The 18,280-nt window shown below is 47.8% G+C and overlaps 7 protein-coding genes across 7 annotated transcripts; 5 read left to right on the top strand and 2 right to left on the bottom strand.

Moving 5' to 3' along the window:
• Positions 1-531: 531 nt before the first annotated feature.
• Aud_006801 (peroxidase) lies at positions 532-1,771 on the top strand (the record flags this gene model as incomplete). Its single annotated transcript, XM_043291698.1, has 3 exons — positions 532-891; positions 975-1,131; positions 1,185-1,771. 3 exons carry the CDS (start codon positions 532-534, stop codon positions 1,769-1,771), a joined length of 1,104 nt encoding a protein of 367 aa, XP_043147633.1.
• Positions 1,772-5,007: 3,236 nt separating this feature from the next.
• Aud_006800 (uncharacterized protein) lies at positions 5,008-5,532 on the top strand (the record flags this gene model as incomplete). Its single annotated transcript, XM_043291697.1, has 2 exons — positions 5,008-5,124; positions 5,179-5,532. The coding sequence occupies 2 exons, from the start codon at positions 5,008-5,010 to the stop codon at positions 5,530-5,532; spliced, it is 471 nt and encodes a 156-aa protein (XP_043147632.1).
• A 384-nt stretch (positions 5,533-5,916) lies between these two features.
• Aud_006799 (uncharacterized protein) lies at positions 5,917-7,312 on the bottom strand (the record flags this gene model as incomplete). Its single annotated transcript, XM_043291696.1, has 4 exons — positions 5,917-6,688; positions 6,718-6,857; positions 6,920-7,221; positions 7,279-7,312. The coding sequence occupies 4 exons, from the start codon at positions 7,310-7,312 to the stop codon at positions 5,917-5,919; spliced, it is 1,248 nt and encodes a 415-aa protein (XP_043147631.1).
• Positions 7,313-9,608: 2,296 nt separating this feature from the next.
• Positions 9,609-10,625, top strand: Aud_006798 (uncharacterized protein; the record flags this gene model as incomplete). Its single annotated transcript, XM_043291695.1, has 1 exon — positions 9,609-10,625. The coding sequence occupies one exon, from the start codon at positions 9,609-9,611 to the stop codon at positions 10,623-10,625; it is 1,017 nt and encodes a 338-aa protein (XP_043147630.1).
• Positions 10,626-11,105: 480 nt separating this feature from the next.
• On the bottom strand, positions 11,106-12,806 carry Aud_006797 (cytochrome P450; the record flags this gene model as incomplete). The annotated part of the gene is made up of 9 exons (XM_043291694.1): positions 11,106-11,218; positions 11,273-11,462; positions 11,530-11,688; positions 11,752-11,847; positions 11,905-11,992; positions 12,052-12,164; positions 12,236-12,392; positions 12,459-12,565; positions 12,654-12,806. 9 exons carry the CDS (start codon positions 12,804-12,806, stop codon positions 11,106-11,108), a joined length of 1,176 nt encoding a protein of 391 aa, XP_043147629.1.
• Positions 12,807-13,885: 1,079 nt separating this feature from the next.
• On the top strand, positions 13,886-14,518 carry Aud_006796 (UbiX family flavin prenyltransferase; the record flags this gene model as incomplete). The annotated part of the gene is made up of 1 exon (XM_043291693.1): positions 13,886-14,518. One exon carries the CDS (start codon positions 13,886-13,888, stop codon positions 14,516-14,518), a length of 633 nt encoding a protein of 210 aa, XP_043147628.1.
• A 538-nt stretch (positions 14,519-15,056) lies between these two features.
• Aud_006795 (UbiD family decarboxylase) lies at positions 15,057-16,565 on the top strand (the record flags this gene model as incomplete). The annotated part of the gene is made up of 1 exon (XM_043291692.1): positions 15,057-16,565. One exon carries the CDS (start codon positions 15,057-15,059, stop codon positions 16,563-16,565), a length of 1,509 nt encoding a protein of 502 aa, XP_043147627.1.
• Between the last annotated feature and the right edge of the window lie 1,715 nt (positions 16,566-18,280).

The raw sequence follows: 18,280 nt of genomic DNA, 5'->3' as shown, positions 1-18,280 counted from the left end.
AACCTTGATTGCTGGAGATACGATGCACACAACAGGGTGGACCATCCCATTGAGCGATGTACTATCACGGGCATGGCAGCTACCTGCTATGAAGGAATATTTTGCATCAATGACTAAAGATTACGGTGTTGAATGCTTAGTAAAATCAAGCCACTGCCGTAGTTAACTATTGCATTTAATTAGCTTACCGTAAGCAAGGATGAGGCTGACATAAACTACGTTCGAGAATTTAGTTTTCTACTCTGCCCAGTAGCCTTGACCCTTTCGACTCCCTGTCTCTCCCAGCTACCCATGATTGCAGGGTCTAGACTGTCTATCCCAAGACTTGTGACGGAGGATGAGGTGACTGTCACACTCTTTACTACTCCTTTGTCTATTTCTCCTGGCCTGACGAGAAAAGGTGGACATCTGTAGGGTATGGCCTGTTATCCCGACATTAAGTAGAGTATATAGATTGTTTCTCTCCATCAATTTATTGCCTGTTCTGCACCCTTACTTCGTGTCTGTCGCTGTTTTCCTGAGATCAAGGATATGTTGCTACCTCGAAGAACTGTTTTGCGGCCACTGGGTTTCTCGCCCAGTGGGCTTCACTTCAGACTATGCCTGCATAATCAGGCTGGTTTTGTCTTTACTCAAACAAAAGCCTATATTTTCAAGCGCGGCTTCACCATCGCGCCATCTTCTGCGTCGAGTCCACACTCAAAATGGGCTCTTCTTGGTGCTGGTGTTGCCTTGGCCGGCACCAGTGCCTTTCTCTTCATGAGTGAAGAAAAGTTCGGCGGTATTCAAACTATCTTCGTTCCGTCCAAGGAAGATTACCAAAATGTCTACAATGAGATCGCCCGGCTGTTGATTGAGATGGATGAGTATGATGATGGGAGTTATGGACCTGTGAGTAACTCCGTATTACGTTGTCATGAAAACAGGATAATCCAAAGCTACTTGGGTCTAACAATTTGAAATTCTCTCAACAGGTTCTACTACGTCTTTCGTGGCATACCAGTGGTACCTATGATAAAACGACCGGAACGGGAGGGAGTAACGGGGCAACGATGAGGTTCGCGCCGGAATCCGACCACGGCGCAAACCTGGGCTTGGTTCATGCGCGAGAATTTCTGGAGCCGGTCAGGAGTAAGTGTCAGTTCAATATACTATTAAGAAACGTGTACTGAGACTAGCGACAGAGATGTTCCCGTGGATCACCTATTCCGATCTCTGGACGTTGGCCGGTGTCGCAGCAGTGCAAGAACTAGGGGGGCCAACGATACCATGGAGGCCAGGACGACAAGACGCCGACAGCACAGCTTGCCCACCAGACGGCCGTTTGCCAATCGCTTCCAAGGGCCCACCGCACCTTCGAGCTATATTCTACCGCATGGGCTTCAACGATCGCGAGATTGTGGCGCTCAGCGGTGCTCATGCTCTTGGACGTGCGCACACAGACCGGACGGGATATGAAGGGCCCTGGGACTTTAGCCCGACAGTGTTTACGAACGAGTTCTTCCGATTGTTGGTTGAAGAGGAGTGGCTGAAACGAGAATGGGATGGGCCTCTTCAATATACCGACAAAACTACGAAGACCCTCATGATGCTACCGACTGATATGGCTCTCATTGAAGACGCGGAATTCAAGCCACACGTCGAAAGATATGCGAGAGACAGCGATGTCTTCTTTCAGGAATTCACTGATGCTTTTGTCAAACTTTTGGAGCTTGGTGTTCCATTTAAAGGACAAGGACGTGATCGCTGGGTGTTTGAAAGATCTGAATAGCTTTACCGTACCATATTTGAAGTCATAGTTCTGATAATTCGCGCAAATAGTATTTCTTCTTTCGATGTCGCCCAAGTGCATTTTCTGTTCGCGTGCATCTGCCAGGACATGCCGGACCCCTCGATGAGGGAACAAATGGAGACACTGTCATGGTGACGACGACCATCTACGAAGCAAAGCGAGCTCTTCTCTCGCGGTTCCTTTTCGGAACGTCTCATACGTGGATAGATTAAAGGCGTGAATCTAGAACGTTGCAGTCATTTACCACCAGGGTCTCGAATGGGTTCCAGGGATACGTACCATCAGCCGTCTCGGATAATAACCCATTTGACTAAGAGCTTTCGTCAGCAGAGCTGTTCTAAAGTTACATCAGCGAGTAAGCAGGAGTCGAGCCTTGTTCTCGATTGGCTTAATTTCAGCCAAGGAAAAGCTCAGGTCGCTTGTCTCATATCTTCCTAGTATGATAATCAGCCGAGTTCTCAGCTTTGGAATTAAAGCTTGCTCAACGGTTCATTCGCCAGAATTGACGAGTTGAGGATATGGTCTTTACTAAACAATTGTCTCTCCGCATCGTATGATCTTTTTCTCAAGTTAGGTGTGTTTGATTTCAAGGCTGACCGAAATTTATACGCCATTTGAAACTATGATCATCAGGTACCTATCGAATCGCTACGATTTGAAAACCGACTCGCCTTTCTCGATATGAATTCGGCAATAGCAACACCCGCACGGGCAGTCGGTGCAATTCCAAGCCCTATCTCCTTCTATATGCACGGAGAAAGGCTATCCATTGTATCCCACGTGGTCTTCCAATAGACATCAGCCGGTTAATTGCTCAGCGCTTCCTGACAAGTCGAACGTTTTCTTCCCTTGCGGACAGCAACCCATATTAAACTGTGGAGACAGCATGGGTTCATCCGGTGTAAGTCTAGCTACGACCTCGGCCATATTCTTTTACCCATATCATGCTTTTCCTAATAACGCGACGCAACCAGGTACACAGAAGAACTGATGCGTGCCGCCGCTGTTGGCCATCGCGACGCCAAAAGCTGGGCTGACCGCGTGGCTCTTGGTTGCGTTAGGGTGTTGCGCCAGGGAGGGATCTGGTATCTCGATATAGACCCCCTGTTCCAGGCCACAAACGTCACGCCAAGATTCAGATGACCGAGAAGAAGTGGCTTACCCGATCCATCTTCCTTGAGAGTGTTGTCGGTGTCCCAGGCACGGTGGGCCTTTGAAGAGGGATAATGACTGGTGAGTTTCTGATTTTATACTTGTAAGGTAGAGCTAAATGTAATCTCAGGATTGAAACTCTTCTGATGGAAGCGTACAACGAGCGGACGCATCTGCTTACTTTCTTGAAGCTGGCCAAGACTGGCTTATGCAATAACTTGTCCTCGGGGCACAGGGTGTCTTCTTCAACGGCTTCTTCCTCTCATATCTTATATCGCCTCGGACCTGTCATTGATTCGTCGGCTACGTTGAAGAAGAGGCGGCTCTTGCCTACAGCCGTGCAATCGAGGATCTCGAGGCGGGTAAGCTACCTCAATGGGAGAAGTTGGTAGCTCCTGAGATCGCCGTGCATTGTTGCCAAATACCGGAGGGAAACAGAACTATGAAGGATCTCCTACCGTATATCAGCGTGGATGAAGCCAATCATACCCTGGGAAACCTGAACCAGGAATTTAGATCCCAATTTGTACGCGGCCAAGTATAAAGATTCTGCAAAACGTCGTCTGGACGAGGGCTTTACACATTTGAAGACGGCTGGATGGAAAAGACGAGGCGATTTAAGCTTGAAGTTGTGATTTAGATCCCATATGCTGTTTACTAGATTTTTTCAAGTACCTGCCTTAACATTCGGGTTTGAAAACGATTCAATTTTTTTTCCCCTATATCATGGTACCTACACCATGTCCTTCTTAGTATCTCAGAACACGTATGTACTCGTTAGCCGAAGAGGTCCTAGTGTCAGGCTCCCTGTGCCACTCTGTAGGTTTCATCCTTCAATGTAGTATGTAGTGTTGCATTTTTCCCAATTTTTTCTAGAGCCGTGCAGGTTCCTGACTATAACGTGAAGTCGTACATTTTTTGATTTCTAGCCCAAGCCCAACAAGGCCCTCCTCAAGCCAACAGACCAAAAGCCTACGGACTAACTCCGATCAAACTAGATATTATATAAGCGACGACATATGCAAAGACCGGGGATGCAGGAAGAAGCGGACTGGAGAGGCGGATGATTCTCCCTCCAGCATCAGGATCGGCTGTTACCAATTTCCTATTCAAGTTAGCTACAAGATCTAGCTGATATCACTTAAAAATTGCTTCTCGGGAGTAACGCCCCGCTGCTACATTGTGGTTGGACAGCTCGAAGGGCAATCTCTGTGAAATGGGCGCCTGATGTGATGACCCAGGATTACCAGGGGAGTCCTAGGACCTAAGTGGCAGGCTAACTGCATCCTTTAGCCACGACCCAGAATATGAGAAGACAGAAGACTGCTGAAAAATGAGGACCTACTCGGCTCATTCCCCTTATCTGAGGGGCCACTGTCATGTGAAGGAGTAACGTAAGATACGTGTCAGGCGAGCTAGTGGGAGTATACGAATCCCACTGAGACACAACCACCAGCAAGCTCGAAAAGAACCACGACCAGCTGAAACACAAGGCAAGAGACGAGGTGCCTCGATAAGAGTCTGTTGGACCTTCCCAAGTAATTAAGTATTCAACGAGACCCTAGTAAGCATTTCGAGGACCCTCGGAGTTCTGCGACCCTCAGGAGAGAAGCTATACCAAATACAGGGCCGCCACAGTTATCTCTGATTGGCAGGTGGCACAGTCCTCGGCTCCTGGGGCAGAAATCCCGTTATAGCAAGTGATCTTGGCCAAAAGCTTCACGGTAAACAATATATCTTAACCGTTGATCCGTATAACAATCCACGTAGTATATAACCGCTGGGTATATCCTCGCGAGTGGATAGGCATCAACATTCCATCATCAGTCATCATTTCCTTGATTTTTGTCGTCGAGAAGCAGCGGTGGATGCAAGAATGGAGTATCAACCTCATTTGACTTTACGCTGTCCCACTACCATCCCAGGACCCTCACCGTCCATACCCGAAACGGACCACCCTTCCTTGCCACTGGGCCTGATCTGCGGACTGGTAGCGTTCCAAACCCACCCATATACGTCTTCGTCGTCCTCTTAATGCTGACTGGGCGGCGAAGGGTAATTATATGACCTTTCAAGGGCACCAGGGGACAGGGGGTATGCCGCCTAGCAGAACAACAGCCAGTCCTACTAGTTCTCCTACAACTTCTTCGATAGATACTGAAGCGAGTGGACCCAAGACTGTATGTAACCTATCCCTTGCAAGTCTATTCAAATGCTAATGTTATCTGTGCAAGGCCAAACGCCGAGTCCAAAACAGAGAAGCTCAACGCAGGTTTCGCGAACGCAAAGAGCAGCAGAAGAAGCTTCTGCAGAAAAACGCCGAGGATCTCCGCAACGAGTACCAAATCTTGTTAAAACAGTACACTCAGACGGCCAGCGATGTCACGCGGCTTGTCAAGGAGAACGTCGTCCTCAGAGTCGAGGTCAAAAATCTGCGTCAGCAATGGCGCATGATATTTGCTGTCCTCCAACGACTTCAGGGTGCGCATTCAGCGGCGGCTTTGCCTGAGGATGAGTTCCCTTTTGACGACGTCCAGGGCTACCTTGAAGAATTAGCTAGTGCAACACTTTCAAATTCGACCCACTAGAAGTGGATGACTTGATGGACTGTTTGATACAGACCTAGGCGTTACCTATGCTAATCTATAGAAACTAACTAGATAACCCTCAGCGACTTTTCCAATTTCTATGTCATTTTCTTGCCTGCCCTTCCTCAGAATCTTTGAATTATGCTCGTACTTGACGCGATCGCTACAGAGCCAAGCTAGGTTTACGATCCGGTAAGCAGAGGGTTATAGATATGGTGCCCTTGAAGAGCCCAGTAGCCACCATATCTGAAGACCGAAAATAAGACATACACGATATTTCATACCATCACCTACCTAGTAAATAGGGAAGCCAATAAATTCCGCCCAAGTAGCCACAAGCAACGATGTAGATACTCGCATGGGTCAATGAATAAGATTTGAACTTCAATTCGTCCGATGGATTTCGAGAGCCGCCAACGCAGGTTTGGGAGCTATATAAGGGTATGAAGGGGCCAGCACCTCATTCCACAAGTCCTCCGCCCCCTTCTGTCCAGGTTGACCAGTGTAGAAAAACTCCATGAGCACAGGTCGGGCCTTGTCCCATTGCTCCAGGTCAAGACGAGCCGCCATGGCCCTAGTATGAACCACAAACCATGGATGGGAGCTGTATCCCTGCGACGCCATGCCTCCAATGAAGAGAATCCAGAATAGTAAGTCGGGAGCGGTAACCTCCAAATATGGAAGCCTAAGGACTATGCTTTCTCTGAGCGCATCAACCAGGTGCTGCATAATTGGGAAGCTCTGGAAGTACGAGACAAACAGGAATAAGTATATGAAGAGCGTTCGACGAATTGGCTCATTCAAATCATTTTTTCGAATGGGGTAGTGGAGGGAAAGGAGATGATGTTGGAAAAGAAGGTAGAGGTCATTGTCTGTGGGCATGACAACATTGGGTATTATAGTTGCCATCTCAAGGTGCAAAAGGAGCCGTTGGCATACGTCGATAGTGTATTTCATGGATGAATCTAGCTCGGAATACCAGGAAGTCCTGGCAAAACGAGTGCCGAGAGAGGTTAGAGCAGCAGGGATCCCAGATCCAAAGTCGCTAACGCCTCTGTGGAACATTCTTGCTTCCTGCAGGATCCCGCTACGAAATCTAGGCAACATCGGGAAGCTTGGCCTTGAATTCTGCAGAGCCGCACAGGCCACGTCGCTGCTGTTAAGAGTCAGTTGAGATGTACTGACACGGAAATGAGAAGGGCATTGTACTGGTATATTTTTGACAGCGTCATATGATTCAATGCATGCAACCCGCCTTTCAATCTTATAAGTGTTTTTAGGCCTTCCATATGAGCCTGCAGTGACTTGAACTCTGCATTGAGTGCCTAGACCAAATAATCATTAGCAAAGTCTAGGACAGTCTTATCAACGAGAATAACACACATACCTCGAATGACATAATTGCACCCACAAGCATTATGGTAGATTCTGCTGCCGCTGTTGTGGGATCCTGGAGAAGGTCGTTCAAGGTTCTGATGGCATTAACCCGGAAACGGATGGAATCTCTGAAAGACTTTTGAGTAACCTGGGACGAGACCCCTTTATTAGACTCCAGAGCCGCTTTATGCGTGGCAGCCAGGAAGAGGAATGTCTGGAGCAAAGCGGGCGAAACGACTGCGTTCCGCGACCAGAAAATACTCATCCGAGCAGCATCGAGAGGATACGCAGAGGAGACGACCCGAACTCTGTCTATTAAGGCATTTAGGATTTTCTTTTACCACCGGCTACCATTACTGAATCACGTACAATGATAGAAATACATGTTCATGGCATCCGTCATGGGCACTGAATAAGTGTCAAATGGATCCACATAACCTTGGCCGACGTATCTTGTTAATGAACATATTCCACGCTTCGTTGGGACCTGCATTGAGTTGGCCTCCGAAGGGGCTGTCCGCTGGGGTGGATTCCCCTCCTGCGAGACGTTGTTCGAAAAGGGTCGAGAGTATTTCAGCCTATTTATGGACTCTTGCTTCCTTCTCTGATGAGCAAGTTTGGAAAGGAAGGCCTTTTTCTGCCTCCCGACTCCAATGGCTTGAGACACGTCAGCCTGAAAATCAACAAACATGAAGCCGCGCTCTTCTTTCGAGGGTCCAGGACGCAACGGGACTTTAGAAATCTCCGAGGAAGGAAACCCAGAGGGCGGCTCAGATAAGACGGATTCTGACTGGGGAGCGATTACGGAAAAGAGGGCAGTGATAGTATTGGGATTTCCAGGTCGCCCTTTGTTAACAACGGGAACGATATTAGGAGGATCTCGAAATAGTTCTTCTAAAGTAGCGGCAACTCTAGGACTGTGATCGTTGATAAGACATGACCTTCTGTAGAAGGGACTACATGCATGCCACAGCCAACGAAGACCATTAACTTAATTAGGATTTGCCCTGCAGACTGAGTGGCTCAAAGTTGGGGGCCAAACTTTACATGGCTTGTGACAAACGTCGCCACTTTATCCAGAGCGCGGAACCAGGTAACGTTCCATGCTACAGTGGATCTGGTGGAGTCGAACTATCAACGGCCCATGATCTCTCCGCATGGCCTGAGTCGCCATGAGATTGTCATAAAAAGGATAAGAAAGCCTGCGACGATAGGTTCGACGAAGAAGAAAGAAGCAGAAAGAAGAAGCATGTCTCAATTGCAGGTACCAAAAATAGCCGACTAGGGCCTTGGCTGTGCCAAAGGCCAAAAGGCTATTTCCACAAGTGATAGAAGTTCGACGTGATTGCCGACAATGAGCTTGAATAAATCGTCATATTGGAGGCCCTTCGGACAATGTGACTTTGCTAAGAGCTCCGGTCATTGACAACGGTTAATACGGTGGGGGCGACAGGGATGGAATAGGACGCGACCGTGAAGGGTCCAGCCAGAGTGGTCTAGATACCTAATGCGTCTGTTGAAAATCGTTGGTCCGTAGATCGCCATTCGGAAATTGACCGTAGGCAATGCGATTCGTGATTTGCCCCTTCGACGGCATAATGCATGCTGTCGGGTGGTAGATTAGACGATGTTGTGCTGGGCAAATATGATGTGCGCGAGGCAAACTTACCAAGACCTGGAGAAATTCAAAGTACTCAGCTCGGAATAGGGAAGCTCCACACGTTTGACTTAACACACTTGGCTCAATTTTTACTACATCCTTGATGATGAAGGATGGGAAGTCCTGGTGGCCAGGCACAGTCAAGTGGAGAGTTCAGGGATTCAATAAATAGCAGGGAAAAGAGTTGAAGGTCCAGATAATAGTAATAAATAAGAGGAGAAGCAGCCATAGTTCACGAATATGCCAGTATCTCACGTCAAGCAAAGCTGAACAGTAAGCGGTTGACCAGTCCCGACGCCACGTTCAGTAGAAGTCGTGGTCTCTCTTGGACTCTCCGTACCCAAATTTTGGGACCAACCTTGAGCACGCAGATGACGGATCCAAGGCCATGGTAAATTTCCTGGAAACGGACCAGGGGCCAGGAGCCATGGTAATAATCGGTACCTCTTAATGTCTCTCCCGTGTAGGTACATAGTCGTTGCGTGTTCTCTAAGGAGAGGTGGGCTTCGGGGTTCACTACAGATTGCGAGCGGTTGGCTCGAACAAACCGTTATCACGAAGTCCACCAAACCGATGGGCCAGAATTATGCAGCATTAGTGAAAATTTAATAAGCCATTTGGTTCCTGTTGACCCTCCTCTGCGCCGCCATCGAATGGAAGGTCGGCTACAACACGGCAGCCAAGTCGCCAGTCTCGGATTACGAGCAAGATCATGATCAATTGTCTCAGATCGACCCGAGACAGAGATCTGAAGGATTATATTTTCCTGCAATATAGTGCCCAATATTCGGTCGTCAGCCTCTTGTACCCGATGCTGACGGATGGTTAGTAGCTGGTTTGGTAAGCTTGGAGATGGAAGCTCAGTTGAATAGCGGATCTCATGTTTATGGATCTGTATGCGAAGCATGACTGACGTCTCTGTACCCGAGCTTCTATATAAGAGATGCTGCTTCCTTAGGAATCCAATACGGTCCCTCCTTCAATAGCCAGGTCCTCTTTTTCTTTCTTTCCTATCATCAAACACATCCGAAGAAGCACAATGGTCTCGAAAATACTTGGCTCCTTGCTGGCCTTTTCCTTCGTCGCCCTCAGCGTGGGCGAGCTGAAGAATTCTATTTCAACCCTCTACCAATTTCCTCATGGCGCGTGGCTTGAAAACCTCGAGACGGGTCCTTTCAACAGCATCCTCGCGACCAGACTCGACATCCCTGCCATCTACCAAATTACCAACCCCAAATCTCGGTGTGGCCCTGGCGCCGGAACGCCATCAGCGAAGCTCATTCGATCCTTCCCCGGTGTTACTGGCGCCCTAGGAATCGCAGAGTTCAAGAAGAATCACTTCGCAGTTGTCGTTGGGAACTTCAGCCTCGAAACAAAGGAGCCTTCCGCAGGAAGCTACTCCGTCTGGGACGTATGGTTCTCTGGTGCTCGTTCCGACCGTGTCTCTGCCAAGAAGATCTCGGATATCCCCGAGGCGGGATTCTTGAATGGATTAACCGTCTTGAACAAGCACACTGGCACCCTTCTCATTGGAGATAGCTGGGAGGGCACGGTATATCGACTGAACCCCGAAACTGGTGACTACAAAGTTATTCACCAGGACGAGACCATGAAGCCACCAGCTGGGACCAACTTGGGCTTGAATGGTATCCACACAGTAACGATCGACAGGGAAACATTTTTGTACTACACCAACAGCCTGAAGGAGACCCTCAGTCGAGTGAAGATCGACCCCGTCAACGGACGCGCGATCGGTCCCTATACTACCTTGGCAACTGGCGTCTGGGGTGACGACTTTACGTATGATACTGCGACCGGGGATATCTACGTGACGGGAAATTTCGAGAACATTGTCACAAAGCTGAATCGCGACGGGCTCGTCGAGAAAATCATTGGGGCGAAAACCCAGCTCACCGTCGCCGGTGCTACAAGTGCGTTGTTTGGAGAAAACGACAAAATCCTCTATGTCGCTACATCGGGAGCACTGGCAGCACCCGTCAACGGGACAATTACTGAGGGTGCGAAGATTGTCGCTATCCAAGTTGACCAGCTTTAGACATATCTTGGGAGACAAGTATCCGTGACTGGTCTTAGAAATAAAAAGTCTTGTCGATCTGTCAGTACCTTTCTTCAAGTTGATATGGGTATAAGACCAACCCCTTAATTGGGTCAAATCAAATACTGTTAAGTCTTATTTTGCACTTTTTCTTGCTTTCTCTAATGTCTTACGCTTCAGACCTACCTAATCTCCCCCTTAAGTACGATTGATGGCGTTTTTATTTCGGCCTGCAGCAGCTACAGCCTCAGCATTTTGCCAGTCTATCACTAGTCTGCGTCGACCCTAGAAAGGTTGCACTGCATTGGTATGATCTTGTGCAATGGAAACCTAAGGATTATACAGCTATTATAATGAATAATTTCATGAGGAACATGAAGTGAGACTGTCATACCGGAAAAAATGGCTTCACCATTCACAAACTACTGCATTGGCAATTTTCCTATATTCGATCTGGAGAATAAGATAGTACTAAATCAATCACCAAACAACCGGCAACTCGACGATTCCAACATCTCTGTGCGGAGCTGAATATTTGATCTCATTGTGAGAAATCGCGAGCTTCAGATTCGGGAGCTTCTGGAAGAGAGAGGCTATATGGCACATTAGCATATCCTACTGTCTTCTTTCATCGCTTTCCTACTCACCAAATACTGCTTCTAATTCGGCCCGAGCAAGCGCCTCAGCTACACAGCGATGGTCTCCGAACCCAAAAGCGAGGTTCTTCACCGAGTCAATCTTCCTGTGCAGGTTGAAGGTATCCGGATCGGGAAAGACTTCTTCGTCACGATTAGCAGACTGGTTCGAGGCAATAATACCCTCGCCTGCTTTGATTATCTGAAAACAATACGTCATGTTAGATGCCTTGCCAGCCCCGGACACTGGCCAATTAGAAGCGCCTTACTTGGTCTCTTAAGGTAATGTCGACCTTCGCGACTCGTCGAGTAGCAAGTGCCGAGGCAGTGTGATACCGATAAAGCTCTTCCACAAATGCTGGTGCAAGTGACGGATCCTTCTTGAGATCATCCAGCTGGGCTGGGTTCTCGAGGAGCGTCACGACGCCCTACCAGATTGGCATGTTTAATCAATCTCAGGCTTCATGAATTTCAGTTTGAATCTGGCTTACCAAGTTGATCATATTGACTATGGTTGCATTTCCCGCTACGAGCAGTAGGAAAGCAATTTGGATGACGTCGAGTTTCTCAAGATGGCCGGGTATCAACTGCCGCACTTAGCCGAGTACATAGATAATATTCAACGATATCTGGCTTCGTCCTACCTGTTCCATGATGAGTGTACTGATGAGATCGTCTGTAGGATTAGTGGCTCGCTTGTCTACCAGCCTTGCCAAGTAGTCTAAGAGATCCCTAGGCGTCGAGTTATCTCTTAATTTGCATTCCGAATGATATGGGACTCGAAGACTAACCGATTAGCATCCTGGGCTGCAGCTGCAGTGGAACTACCATTGCTGCGAACGGCGTTCCTTTCGGTCAAGTAGGCAACGTCTTCAACTGGAATACCAAGAATATGGTTAATGACCTAAACAAAATTTAGCCGAATGCTTGACAAACAGGCTGGGATAGAGAGCAAGGAAAAGGGCCACGACATACCAATGTTGGGATTGGTAGAGTAAAGTGCTCAATGAAATCAACAGGCAAGTCACACCCCTTCTTAACCAGCTTATCGAGAAACGAGTCCACTGTTGCTGTGATGAATGGCTTCAAGCTGTTGACGTGTTCGCGGTTGAAAAATTTTGCAACCATGCTTCTATTGCCGATTTCAGCATACTTCAATAGGATATGTATAGCAACTTGCCATTGGGTGAAACACTACCTTTGTCGCATGTGATCCGGGGGATCCATATCCACGAAAGTCGGACGATTCTTCGCAGCAGCCTTACCTCCTGGTGTCATTTCCGGATATCCAGGGCGCTGACGCTCCTGGTATGATATGAGCTTTAGCATTCAAGAGCTAAGACCGGGGACAACACATTTTTGAAAGCCTGCTGTCAGTCAGGACATTGCATACATCCTCGTGCTTGACAACGAGCCACGGCTCGCTTCCATCCCAAAGCTTGACACGGCTGATGGGGCAAGCAGATCGAAGAGCAGCAAACTCAGCAGGGGGTTCTGCGGCCTTCGAACGAGCGAAGGGGAAATTATGGATTGCTTTGCTTGCCATGGGCCTTGCAAGCTGGGAACTCGGGTTGACTTTGAGGTACCTGGCAACAAGATGGGCCCGGGTAAGGAGGTTTGAATTCATCGGTACGCTCCTGATGAAAGAGAATAGTTTTGCTCATCTGAATACCGAGGTATTTATATTCCATTAGAATACAATAGGCCATCCGGAGAGTCATGTATGGCATGATACTTAATCTTATATCATATTATAACCCGCTATTAATCTATTTCAATCCACATAATGCCCCGCTGGATGCCCTTCCCACCAATGACTGAAATTGTATATGCATTCACAATATTCAAGCAATTAGATTGGAGTACGCATTATGTACTATCTGTTGCAGGCAATAGCATTATATTTGTGGACTGTTTCTATGCCGCATTAAGCGCTTCCCGTCTCGATACTCGACGAAGGAGGATAGAGTACATCCTAAAGCTAAAGCGCAGGACGTAGGTTCTGCTATCACGTGTAGCACTCTCATAAGGGCCTTGAAGACTAGGATGCAGAGCACATGAGGGCCCAGCATCAGAAACTCATTTACGGTAGAGAACTAGCAGATTCCTCAGCTCCGAGGGCATTATGGGGAAGCTTACATTGCTTCGAGCAAGGTTCAGACATGTTCAAAGTAAGAGGGGAAGCATACATACACGAATGTTTATGACCCAATCATAATCTTGTGCTATTAGAAGAGGTCAAAACATGATCATGCCGCAAAGGATTTTGGATTGGAGTACATTTGTAAGAGATGACTCAGTCTTAAATAAAGATAACTAAATGCCGTGTCTCAGGGAGCTTACGAAAGAGTGGCACCTTAGCTTCTCTCCGACTCAGCCGCTAATTAGTAGGACATTTTTGTATCAGGATAAGCTCGAACCGGTTCAGTTAGTCTCTAGCATATTCACCGTACTCAGCCTGGAGGTCGGCAGCGGGGCACAACTCATCAAGGGCTATCACTTGATCTATTTCATCTTACATATAAAAAATCATATGCTACCCAGGAATCGTATACTGTTTTCTTACTCGCCCATGCACACTTCTTTTGGAATATTTCTCTGAAGAGTACTCTGGTACTATTTACCATGTCAATCTCCACCGTGCGCAAACGCATAATCATTGCGGTAACAGGGGCAACCGGAGCACCGCTGGCAGTCAGCCTCCTCGAGAACCTCCGTCGGCTAGATGTCGAATCCCATCTAATAATGTCCAAATGGGGAGCTGCCACCTTGAAATATGAACTAGATCCACCTCACAACACACCTAGTTACCTGCAATCGCTTGCCCATACAACCTACGCACCGCGCGACGTCTCCGCCTCTATATCCTCAGGCTCCTTCCGAACAGACGGCATGATTGTCGTCCCATGCAGCATGAAGACTCTGGCCGGTATCCGAATGGGATACGATGATGATCTCATCACTCGCGCAGCTAGCGTAACCCTCAAGGAACGAAGAAGACTTGTGCTTGTGGCGAGAGAGACTCCCTTGAGTTCCATCCATTTAGAAAATATGCTGCGGTTGACACATGCTGGTGCTGTTTTATTTCCTCCTGTGATGGCATTCTATACCCGGCCGAAAAATATACAAGAGATGGTGGAGCAGAGTGTGACTAGGATAATTGATTTGCTAGATTTGGGAATTGAGAGCCACAGTGAGCAGGGTGAACGATGGACGGGGTTTCAATGGGAGGCGAAGAAAAGACAGGCCAAGGGGTAGTCTAGACCTTAGCAAAGTAAATTCAATCGAATGTGGTTTCTATTTCCCGTAATCAAGTGTTCTCCACTATCCAATCTACGCCAATGAGATCTGGATCTAGATTGATATTCCCAAGAATAGATCGGCAATCTTGTATGTACTCCACCTGCATGCTTAGCAAGCGAACTTGTCTTGGTCATCCTGTTTCAAGCCAAGAAAGAATCGAACGGCGTAAAGGAGAAGACACGGAGATACAATCAGATCAACGACGCTTTCTTACGAGGTGCGACTTACAACAACCGCAGCCACACCAGGTCGTAATTCGCACATCGTTACTCAGCAGATACTCATTACCTAACATTCATGTCATCGAAGCTAATACCATGTCATCGAAGCTAACAGGCGACTGAGTACATATTTGTCTTGTTGTTTCAATTTGGCGATATAAATGTACGAGCGTACAGATAGGACTCTTCAAAGGGCCGATATCCCACAGCTATTTACATTTTGAATTGTACTCTGACCTCCATTCTCATTAATTTGTCCAAATTCAGCCAAAATGAACTCCAGCACATACCAGCCGTACCTTGATCTCCGCGCTTTTGTCGATGCTCTCCGGTCCGACAATGACTTAGCTGAGATCAATGCCGAAGTCGACCCTCACCTAGAAGTAGCCGCCATAACAAGACGTACATACGAGCTCCGATCCAAAGCCCCCCTATTCAACAATGTCAGGGGCGCCCATGACGGCTTATTCCGTATTTTTGGTGCTTCAGGCGGTCTTTCCAGCGACCATCAATACCCATATCGTCGACTTGCGAGACATGTCGGTCTCCCCCCAACATCCAGCTTAGGCGATTTCATCGACAAGATGCTCTCCGCAAAGGGGAAAGAGCCTATCCCTCCGGTTCATGTCGAGACTGGCCCCTGCAAGGAGCACAAGCTCTTTGGGGTCGACATTGACTTGATGAAGCTTCCCGCACCACTCCTCAACAAAGCCGACGGCGGCGATTACATCCAAACCATGGGCATTAATATCGTGCAGCATCCGACCAAGCCATGGGTCAACTGGTCAATTGCGCGTGCCATGGTCCTTGACAAAACCCACATGGTTGGCCTGATCATGAAGCCACAGCACATCGCCCGCATCTACGAACAATGGAAGGAATCCGGCAAGGATATGCCTTACGCAATTGCCCTTGGCGCTCCTCCAATTGCCGTGATGGCATCCAGCATGCCTCTTCCAGAAGGAGTCACGGAATCTGAATATGTCGGCGCTCTATGCGGCGAGCCACTTGAACTGGTGAAATGCGAGACAAATGATCTCTATGTCCCGGCGCGGAGTGAGATTGTGATTGAAGGTACCGTGTCCATCTCTCAACGGGCCAAAGAGGGTCCATTTGGAGAGATGCACGGTTATAGCTTCTTGGACGAAGAGTCCATTCAGCCAATATACAACGTTACGGCTATCACCTATCGCAGTGGGGGGGCTATCCTCCCCATCTCTGTCCCGGGACGCGCCACGGGCCCCGACGAGACTCACACACTGATCGGCACACTGGCAGCTGCAGAGATCAGGCAGCTGCTCCAAGAGAATGGACTTCCAGTCCTTAATGTTTTCACTCCCTATGAAACGCAGGTCATCTGGGCTGCGGTGCAGGTAGATAGAAAGAAGCTATGGGCACTGAGAACGAACGCAGCAGATTTCTGCCGCAAGATCGGAGACCTCATCTTCCGGCGTAAATGCGGCATGCAAATCCATCGTCTCCTAATTGTTGGAGATGACATCGATCCCTTTAACTTCAAAGACGTCATTTGGTCATATGCTAGCCGCTGCCGGCCGGGAATGGATGAGTACCATTTCGAAGACGTCGCTGCCTATCCATTGGTGCCGTACATGTCGCATGGACCGGGAACCAAGTTGACAGGGGGAAAGGTAGTTGCTAACTGTCTACTGCCTCACGAGTATAACCAAGAGCAAAAGTGGGTGGTTTGTGATTTTGAGAATGGGTACCCAGAGGAAGTCAAGGAGAAGGTTCTACGGCGATGGACTGAGTTCGGTCTTTAGACTCGTAAATTACCGTCCGTTATCCTATCCACACAAGATTTGTCTCATGATCATGAGGTGATTATGACCGTCTTTGCACTCTTGGCTGAGGTGATGCGGTGAGCCTCCCAGCTTAGGGCATGAGAGGCAAATGAGCATCACTATATATATATCCGCTGAATGACTCAATTCTCAGCCTGTCAATTCGAGGAAGTAGTCTTCTCCAAGCAAGGATAGAATCGACCATGTCACAAGTCATTTGTGAGCAAGTAGAGTAGTTGAAGTCTTCGTGGCACGTCTTAAGTCGGAGTCCTCGGGGTCGACGCAGGTTGAGTATGCATATTCCCTGGCATGAATTATGATGTGGACAGGCGGGGCTGATGTCTCAGGTGGTACAAAGACTTACAAGTCTGATAAATCCAGGATTATTGGCGAACTTCTAACGGATCCGAGAAATGGGTTGAACATGCCAACAAGGCTACAGCGACCTAAGTTAATCCCACGGTTCCATTGGAAATCACGCACGGTATGCACAGTGTCGCTCACACCGAATCAAGGTAGTCTTCATCGTCCGCTGAGGTGCCAGTATGAACTTCGATAGTGGCCTAATATCACAGTACCCAGTATCGCTTGCCCATTTAAGAAAATGATACAGTATGCCTCTTTGAAGCATTATCTATCTTACTTCTCAGTGGCTGAGACTAGACACCATATCAAATTATTGACTGATACGAGCCAAAACAGTAATCATGCTGATGAGGTCGAATCGGTTAAGTTCATACTCTTGGCGTATTCGCCTTGCCTACTGTGAAAAATAACTTAGGAGTGTGTTGAACATGTTATTACGCTAGGACGCTACTACTAGGATTGGTTCTTTAGATGCCATTTTCAGCTAAATGGTGTTATGGTTGACAAAGCGTTACATCGGGTTGGTTTCAACCATGAAGAATGCAAGTGTCTTGGTAAGCTTTGGGCCGACGATCCAAGCCACAAGCCGAAGCGAATATACTAACTTCATTGAACTCTGTCAAATACTCTTAGTCGGCATTTATAAATATTGGCTAATCATTAATAAGCGCTCGGATTTTTTTTTTTTTTTTCCAAAATTACATAGTGATCCTTTGTACTCGGAGTAAGTTGTGTAGCAAGACACAACAAACTAAACGCAGAAACAACTATTAATCACAGTCGTGATATATTTGCTTTCATGCTTCTTGCTCCTTCTGCAGAATGGTGCAGCTTTCCAAAATTTGAGGACTATGAGGCTCAGCCTACCTCATTATATGGAGGGCCCTTAATCCAGGGCGCTGCCCTCACGACTGCACAGCTATGACGACCGATTGAAAATTGCTATGCCCGACTTTTACGTGACTGGCCTAATTGCTCGTCATCATGGATATTAATAGCCAAGTCATCACGATTCCTAGGATGGACCTCATCAGACGACATGCAATCATCCCGTCCAGCTCACATCGAATTAGAGGAGAAGGCATTGGAGGCCTTCCGCGAGCAGATGTGCTTTCCAACTTGTTAGGCGATACCGTATCCATGGAGACAAGGAAGCTGACTAGCAAATACGAAAGCTTCACATTCCTTAAACGCACTTTTTCTCCTCTCAATACAGATGTTGCATATATTCTGTGTGTGGTTAACGGGTCTGATTGCTCAGCAACGCGACAACAATCAAACTTATTTTAAATGTTAATCTAGAAGCATGTCGCTGAGCGAGTCCCACC

Source organism: Aspergillus udagawae (assembly GCF_001078395.1).
Source record: "Aspergillus udagawae IFM 46973 DNA, scaffold_4, whole genome shotgun sequence".
In the NCBI taxonomy this organism is placed as follows: Eukaryota; Fungi; Ascomycota; class Eurotiomycetes; order Eurotiales; family Aspergillaceae; genus Aspergillus; species Aspergillus udagawae.
Note: the sequence above shows the minus strand (reverse complement) of the source record. Positions and strands in the feature narration are given on the sequence as shown.